Source organism: Mirounga leonina, unplaced genomic scaffold (assembly GCF_011800145.1).
Source record: "Mirounga leonina isolate KUSES-001 unplaced genomic scaffold, KU_Mleo_1.0 Mir_173, whole genome shotgun sequence".
NCBI lineage: Eukaryota > Metazoa > Chordata > Mammalia > Carnivora > Phocidae > Mirounga > Mirounga leonina.
The window spans coordinates 76,263,584-76,271,850 of NW_023270447.1; the positions used below are offsets into that span (position 1 = coordinate 76,263,584).

General features: G+C 53.6%; 1 protein-coding gene across 1 annotated transcript in view; it reads left to right on the forward strand.

The window, feature by feature from the left end:
- Positions 1-5,717, forward strand: part of STPG1 (sperm tail PG-rich repeat containing 1) — a 43,441-nt gene extending 37,724 nt beyond the window's left edge. Inside the window, exons 7-8 of the mRNA XM_035020216.1 lie at positions 2,393-2,583; positions 4,803-5,717. Of these exons, the coding sequence (XP_034876107.1) occupies positions 2,393-2,583; positions 4,803-4,879 (268 nt within the window). The 3' untranslated portion in view covers positions 4,880-5,717. The remainder of the gene's footprint in view (positions 1-2,392; positions 2,584-4,802) is intronic.
- Positions 5,718-8,267: the final 2,550 nt, after the last annotated feature.

Genomic DNA, 8,267 nt, shown 5'->3' on the forward strand with positions numbered 1-8,267 from the left:
TCTAATATTTCTTGCTTTAAAAAAAATAATACAAGTAAAGCACCCATTAATCTTCATAAGAAACCTGGATGGAAAGTATTATTATCGCCCATTTCATAGATAAAGGAACGGAGCCTTAGGGAGGCTGAGACTTCTCTAAGGTCACACGGCTAGTGAGTGCGGATTCAAACCCAAGTTTGTGTGGGTGCAGAGCTTGTAGTTCCTTAATCACCAGCCATGACTGTCACTAGCAGGGGGACTACCAAGCCCTTGGGAGCATTCAGGGTCTGTGTCTTAGCATAGAACAGTCTGGACTCCCCAGAGTGCCTGGCACATGGCTGCACACGTGGCTGGTGCTCTTTAAAGATCCAGAGAGCCGAGCTGCCGGTGCTGAGCCTCTCCTGGGCACGTGGATGGGGTGGAGGACAAGGAATCTCTCTAGGCCCTCTTGCCAAGAATCCTGATGAGACACTGGCCCAGCCTCCTGCAAACTGTCCCCAGTTAGGAGAGTAGACACCTTATGGCCTTCTCAAAGAATGGGGCCCGGGGGAGACCCAGACCCCTGGGATGACCTCATGTAGTGGTTGGCTCATTCTGGCTCCAGCTTTTAGGACTCAAGCCTATCTCTCAGTGATGCCAGTCCCACACTCATCAAATTTCTGGGGGTGCTTTGAAGGGGTGACACAAGCCAGAACAAGGAGAAGCCTGCTTTCATTTCTAAGGGGAGAGGTGGTTGATCACACACTACAACTAGTTCTTCCATGTCAGCTGGAGGGCAAGAAAGAGGCATGGTTTTTTTCTCCTTTTCCTGTGGGCACCTTTGTTCTAAATATAAGCATCCCAGCCAGCTGTCCGTTTGTCCTGAGATGTGAGCCTCAAGCAGATTGACGATGACTTTCAACAGCCTGGCAGTGGGAGTGGCCAGCTTGCCCCAGGGTGACTCTGTGCAAGGGGCCCCCTAGCCTCTTTCTGAGGCTCCATTGCTGCCCTGAGACCAAGCAGCGGGCTTGCAGGGCCATCCTACTAACAACAGCTGCTTTTATTGAGCATTTACTGTGGGCTGGTGCAAAGCCAAGGGCCTTCTTTTCTCCACTCACCAAGTGTTGTTGCTCCTTGCTGCAGGGAGAGAGAGGTCGAGGGACTTGTCTGAGGTCTCACAGCCAGTAAGTGGGATGACTGGAATTCAGATGCCGGTCTGCATGACTCGAAATCTCAAAGGTTCCCCTCGGCCGTGATGCCTTCCCCAAACTGCTAGGCCCTTGAGACTTGAGTTCTGGAGCTGGTATTACCACTCACTGGCTCGGTGACTTTGGGGGACTCGCTTCCTCTCTCTGGGCTCCAATTTCTTTAGCACAATGAGGAGGTTGGATAAGACATCCCTAGGCCCCCTCTAGCTCTCTGAGTTTAAAAATGCCCTCGCTTCCAAAGGTGTTGGCCAAAGGGCAGCAGGGCACCAATGGCCAGGAATCCCGGTCCCCTCCTCTGTTTGGGTGGGTTGGCTGCCAGCTGGGGTGAGTCTCCTGTGGCTATTCGGTGCCGTAAGAACTTTCCCTTTCCTTTTGGTGAAAGACCTTAGACGAAGCCTCAGACGTGAGTGGGGGTGGGCAGCCTTCTACTGCACGGCCGGGAGAGGAGTGGGATTCCCAGAACAATCCCAGAATTCCCTGGGCAACCAGTGGACCTCTTTGAACCATGGCCTGGTCATAGCTGGAAGGGACCTTAGAGGATATCATATCCAATCTCCTCATTCTGCAGATGGGGAGACTGAGGCCCAGAGTGAATTAGCGACAGAGCTCGGGCTCCAGCATGGGTTCCATTGACCTTTCATGTAGTCTCTCAATGCCGGACGTAAAAGACTCCTTTTCCTGAAGGGCAAGGAGATAAACCCGGAAAGGAACAATTTCAGTGTAAATGGTAAGTGTGAGGCAGAGGGCTCTTGATTTCCAACCACGTATTTTCCCACTCGCACATCCTGCCTTGCCAGGAAGACATTTAGTAGGATTCTGAAATGTCAATGCTGGCCAGGTCTCTTGATCTGGAGTGGCAAATCCCTAGAATTCAGGAGGCCTTGTCCCATTTCCTGACCAGTTCAGCAACGACATCTGTAAAGTGCCTACTGTGCTCTCACTCTGTGCTGCCTCCCCCTCCCCCAATGACTGCTGGAGGTGCATCATCTCTTTGCAGCCTGACAACAAGCCTATGAGTTTAGTCCTGTGAATCCGCCATCGTGCAGAAGGGGAAAGTGAGGTTCCGGGCCCCCCTCCCCCCCACCGCCTCACAAGCAGCGGAGCCAGGCTCCGCCCAGGTCTCCTGGTGCCTGAGGGTCCTCATGCAGACAACTCCGTACCCGCCAGGTCTCGGCTTGGTTGACAGACTGCTTGAGTGCTATCTTCGCATATTGTCTTTTTTGAAGGAAAAACCCCATCCTGAACTTCTCGGCGCAGCCTTTGCCCCTGCCCCCGAAGCCGCCCCTCCCAGGTCCTGGGCAGTACGAGATCGTGGACTACGCGGGGCCCCCCAGGCACTTCATCTCCTCTGCGTCCTTCGTGTCCAGCACCAGCCGGTGGACAGCGGCCCCGTCCCAGCCAGGCCTGCCGGGCCCAGGTCAGAGGAGTGTTTTAAATGACTATAAAAACCAGATCTGGGATTGTTTGTCATTCCTGGGCCATCAGATGTCACTGATTTATAGGCTGTTTGCCAAACAGGTTACAGAGGTTAGAGTCGATCTGGGAGACTTTTAAGCTTGCACCTTTGGAGTATGAAAGGGGTTTTTTGTTTTTAGGTGGAGGGGCTCTTAGAGTTAATCCAGGCCAGGGATTTGTAACCAATGACCATGGATGTCCAAGAGGCTCAGAGATGGGTTCCAGAGGGGTCTGTGACCCTGAATTTGCCTGCAGACTTGGGGCACGAAGACACTAATTTTTGGAGAAAGGGGCCATAGCTTTTGTTAGATTGTCCAACAATGGCACATTCTTAGAAATGTCTAGGTCACTCTGGCCGAACCACTTGACAGCTGGGAAGGGCCCGGAGAGCAAGTTGTACGCTGAGCCACAGTGAGAGAGCTGCAGGCCAGAGCAGCAGGCTGTCTCCCCTCAGTGCCCTCCGTGCCCTCCGTGCCCTGTTGTCACGAGACACGCCAGGGACTCTTCCCTGGAGCAGCTCCTGGGAACGGTCTAGTTCTGCCTTTTTCCAGATGGCTGACACGGAGGGGCCCTGTCACCTTTGAGACCTACCTGGAAGCTAACAGCGTGAGGGACCTACTCCAGCAGCTGGTCTCTGAACTCCCTGACCTCTCTGTAGCTCTCTTCGAGCCCCTTAGCTATGCCACCCCCTTATGTCGGCCAGAGCTGGTGGCACTGGGGACCAACAGGTGTGCTGGCAGGCAGGTGGTGTGGGAGGAGGAAGGCAGAGCTGAGGGGGCTGCAGGTCTGCGTAATTCAGTCTTTCGGTGAACACTGGTGACGCTCCCACCTTGGGGAGACAGAGGTGACTTAGCTTGGTGCTTACCCCCAGAGGCGTCAGTCTGGTAGGGGAGACACCTTCCTCTCCACACATGCAGGTGAGTAAAATGTAAGGTGGACAGGACGGGGAAAGCCATCCTTAGAGCTTTGGAAATGTAGAAATGATAATCCAGTCAAGAAGACTGCAGAGGTTGGACCTGGTGGTCACTGGTCAGGCCAGGTAGAGCTCAGCTTGGCTGGGCAAAGGTGTACTAACACTCCATACACACGGTAGTCTCCAGGAGGCCCGGGGCCCAGTCAGGATCCTTGTCTGAGCCTCTGTGACCCAGGCCTCTAGAAGCTTGTCCTGAAGGTCTTCTCCCTTCTGCAGTAGTGTGGGACACCTGGCGCCCAGGCGCAGACCACTTCCTGTTGCCATGATCACCTGCGCCAAGGTGGGCTTCCCTGAGGGGTGGCCTGGAGGAAGCCCCATGCAAACATCTGCCTTCTTGGCTTCCGGTGGGTCCAAATTAGTCTGGACTGCTTGGTGCTCTCATCGGCCTGGACCCTCGTTAGCCAAATCAGCATCAGTCTGAGAGTTTCCATTCACCCCCAGGTGGTCCTAGCACCTGGTCTCCTAGAGAGAATGTGCCTGCAGTTGTCATGGCTTTCGCTTTTCTGGAAATTTCTTTTTTTTTCCCTTTCTTTTTTTAAGTAGGCTCCATACCCAGTGTGGAGCTTGAACCCATGACCCGGAGATCAAGAGCCACAGGCTCGGGGCACCTGGGTGGCTCAGTCGTTAAGCGTCTGCCTTCGGCTCAGGTCATGATCCCAGGGTCCCGGGATCGAGTCCCGCATCGGGCTCTCCCTGCTCGGCGGGAAGACTGCTTCTTCCTCTCCCACTCCCCCTGCTTGTGTTCCGCCCCCCCTCGCTGTCTCTCTGTCAAAAAAGAAATAAAATCTTAAAAAAAAAAAAAAAAGTCACAGCCTCTATCAACTGAGCCAGCCAGGCACCCCTTCCCTTCTGAAAATTTCTGAACTAAATGAAAACAAAACCCCACCAAGGTGACACCTTGCTTCTTTCGAAGTATTGCTTTACTCCATAGTTTTTTCAAATCTGATAGAAAACTCTTTTGTAAATTTTCTTCTGTTAAAGAAGTTACAGGGAGTTAAAGAAGGCTGAAAGCCAGAGTTCAAGTCCTGCCTCAGCCAGGCCAGTCCCCTCCCCTCTCTGCCTCCCCATGTGTAAGATACAGAGGCCGGGACAGGACTACCCCTGGTCGTGCCAGCTCTGATATAGAATGACAGGGGCTTGAGTAACTGGCCTTTGCTCTCTTAATATTGTCTCTCTCTCTCTCTCTCTCCCTCTCTCTTGCCTCACAGCCGCGTATAGCCCAGAATTCCCTGGAAAGCAGTCCTTTCTCTACAACGAGGACAACAAATGGATCCCAGTGCTGTAGGGACTCACACAAGCTCAGGGAGAACCCTGGCCACCAGCTGCCCCACCCAGGTTCCCCAGGACGTTCATTCAGAGAATGCCCATTTCATGAGTGACAGATGACTCCCCGGGGGGCAGCTCTGCTCCCGTCCCCTCCGCCCCTAGCTGGTGTAGAGCTGGGCTCCTGCGTTTGTCCTTGTCTTGAGCTGCCCCCTGGAGATTGGACTGGGTGGTTTCCTGGGCAGAAATGAGGAGTGGACAGAGCCTCCCTTGGTTACCTGGCCATGCACCTGTCCATGTTGGCTTTCGCAGGCCTCCCCATGGATGTAGGGGGCTGCTGAAGCTCAGACTCCAGGGAGAAGGCGGCCAACAGCAGATTCCACATCTAGAAGCCTGATGCTGAGCCACGGCTCTGGGGTCCAGAGTGCACCTGCTGGGTGGACCACACAGGACCGCAACACAGGCACACTCCCATCCTTCGGCCTTGACTTGCAGACTTCCCCTGGAGTCTCAGGAGCTGGGCAGGCCCAGAGGTGCATGTGACAGACATGAAGGGGTTGCCCGGGCCCTTGCCTCCAGCTGAGCCTTCGTATCTCATGTTTGGGAAGAGCATGGCAGCCAGTCACCGTGGTCACTTGTGTTCATTACCCGCCTTCAGGAGAGGCCACCACATCCACTTAGTGGCTCAGTATTGGGCAGCCCATGTGGGCAGGAGCCTGCCGGAGCCAGGGCCCTGGAAACTGCGATTCTGAGGGGCAGGGAGGCCACGCACCACTTGGCGCCTGCAGGTTCTTTCTTTCCCCGGGACTTCCCTATCCACGGGCCTGGCCTCCATCTCCTCCCAGACCTCCTGCTCAAGTGCGACACAGTCTTTAGTGGATATTTTCTGGCCCGCCAAATCGGTTTCCTCCTGGCAAGAGGAAGAGATTCCCAAAGAACCAAGGGGAACTGGAACTGAGCACCCATCCCCTCCTTCCCCAAATACCGTTGTTCCCGTCTGCAAGTGCAGGGCTCTGGTGCAGCCCCCTTCCCGTGCCCCACATAGTCAAGACCTCTCACTCCCCGGGCCCTGCCTCTGATTTTTCTCTGTGACCAGAGAACGGCCTTCCTGTCAGAATGGCTGCTGACTGGCCCTCCCTTTGGGGAGGGGTGGGTGAGGAAGAGGGAGGGAGAAGGATAGAATACCATAGCCAATTAAACTGAATTCTTGCATCTCACAAGAGCTGGCCTTTTTGTGAACCCCAGATTCCCGCCAATGTACGCTGTCTTGGGGTGCGTGGGAGGTGGCCTGGAGCACCTGGCAAAGCACCGTGCAAGGCTGGACCTCGGGGCAGAATGCTTTGTGTTCCCCTCCTGTCGGGTCCGTAGCTTCTCCTTGAAGGAGAAAAGTCAGATTCAAATTCCGGGGCTCAAGGTCAACACTTCCAGGGGCTGGCTGGGCAGGTAGTGCATAGAGGAAAGTAGGTAAGGCTGGGATAGGGAGTGGGAGCTGAGGCCGCTCGTCTGAAGGGGCATCCAACACGGCTCCAGCTAACTGTGGCCACATCTGCAGAGTTTCAGTGGAATCTGGGAAGTCTTTAAAATGTGAAATCTCGGGGCGCCTGGGTGGCTCAGTTGGTTAAGCGACTGCCTTCGGCTCAGGTCATGATCCTGGAGTCCCGGGATCGAGTCCCGCATCGGGCTCCCTGCTCAGCAGGGAGTCTGCTTCCCCCTCTGACCCTCCCCCGTCTCATGCGCTCTCTCTCTGTCTCATTCTTTCTCTCAAATAAATTAATAAAGAAAATCTTTAAAAAAATAAAATAAATAAAATAAAATAAAATAAAATGTGAAATCTCCTGATTGGAGATGTTGACAACCACCTTTCAACTTGAAATTTTTTGTTGGGGCTAAAGGAAACTTCTGCAGGCCATCCGCTGTCCCCTTGGGTTGTAGAAGTTCTGGAAGACCCTTGCAAAGTTGGCACTTGATGCTGTACCTTTCTTTGAACCCAGACTTCTGACAATGGGGCCAGACCCCAACGCCTTGAGATTTAGGTCCCTCTGACCCTGGGGGACCTTTAGCAGACGATTGGGCTGGACGCCGCCGGGCCTGGGGTCTCTGTGGGCAGAGGCTGGGAAATGTATAGGAAAATGAGCCAGGCCTCTCCTGCCCTCGGGCAGCCAGGCTGAGAACCGGCAGGTAAAGGCCGTCTCTCCAGAGGAGCCCCCTCCACGTGGGGTCAGGAAAAAGGGGACTCTGGGAAAAAGAATGGCAGGGCTGCCCTTGGCCAGTCGGAATCTGGGTTCTATCAAAGACATGAGTGGAGCTGAGGCCCTGAGCTCGGAGGGTCTGTCTTGACCATGTCTAGCCTCTCTTAACGTGTCATGAGCTGTCTACAGTGCTGTCCAGTCCAGTGGTTCTCAGACCCTGGCCATACGTTAGGATCACCTTGGGAGCTATTACAGAGACAGGCTGCCCAGGCCCCAATCCTTAGAGTTCTGATTTAATTAATCTGAGGTAGGGTCTGGGCCTTGGTATCTGTATTAAAGTTCCCAGCATGATGATAACGTGTCCAGTTAGGGTTAGGATACAATGATAGTTTATTAAAGTATTTTCCGAATTTTAATGTGCATGCAAATCACTTGGATAGCTTGTTATAAAAGGCAGATTCTGTAGATCTGGGATGGGACCTGAGAGTCTGCATTTCATTTTCTTTCTTTTTTTTTTTTTTGAGATATAATTGACATAGAACATTGTACTAGTTTTTGGTGTAAGCATTTCTAGCGAGCTCTCAGGCGATGCTGATGCTGCTTGCTGGTCCATGGACGACACTTAGGGTAGCGAAGGTCTAATAAATACACTTAATTGCTCAACTCCATTTGGCTTCCATTTGCTCACTCGTCTGCTGTTCGCCTATTTATCCTCCTCCCTCCCTCCTCTTTCTTTCCCTCCCTCCCTTCCTTCTCTTCATTCCCTCACTCACTCCTACCTCACGCCTGCTTTCCTCCTTCATCCCTTTCCCCCCTCACTGGCTTCTCGTCTTCCAGGGGAAAGCCACCAGGCAGGGGATGCACTCTCCACCAGCTGACGGCCACCTTTCTAAAGTCACTCCTGTTTGGAAAGGAATTACTTTAACTCCTTTCCCCCTTTGACTCTTTGGAGTAAAAGACGGTCCTAAAATGGCAGCTGTCAGGCTCAGGAGGCATGCTTGGCCCCTGACTTCTCAGAGGGCAGGCCTCTCTTTGAGGCTCAAATGGCTTTTATAGGTATTGACAGCCCTGGTCTCATCATGTGGTGGCTTTGCTGAGGAGAACCGAGCCCTCGTGGCTTTACTGCGGCTGCTGGATGGCGGGTGTGGGGCTGCCCGGCTCTCTTCCTGAACCCCTCCCTCGGCAGGAAGACAGATGCTCTGATTTGCGCAGATACTGATT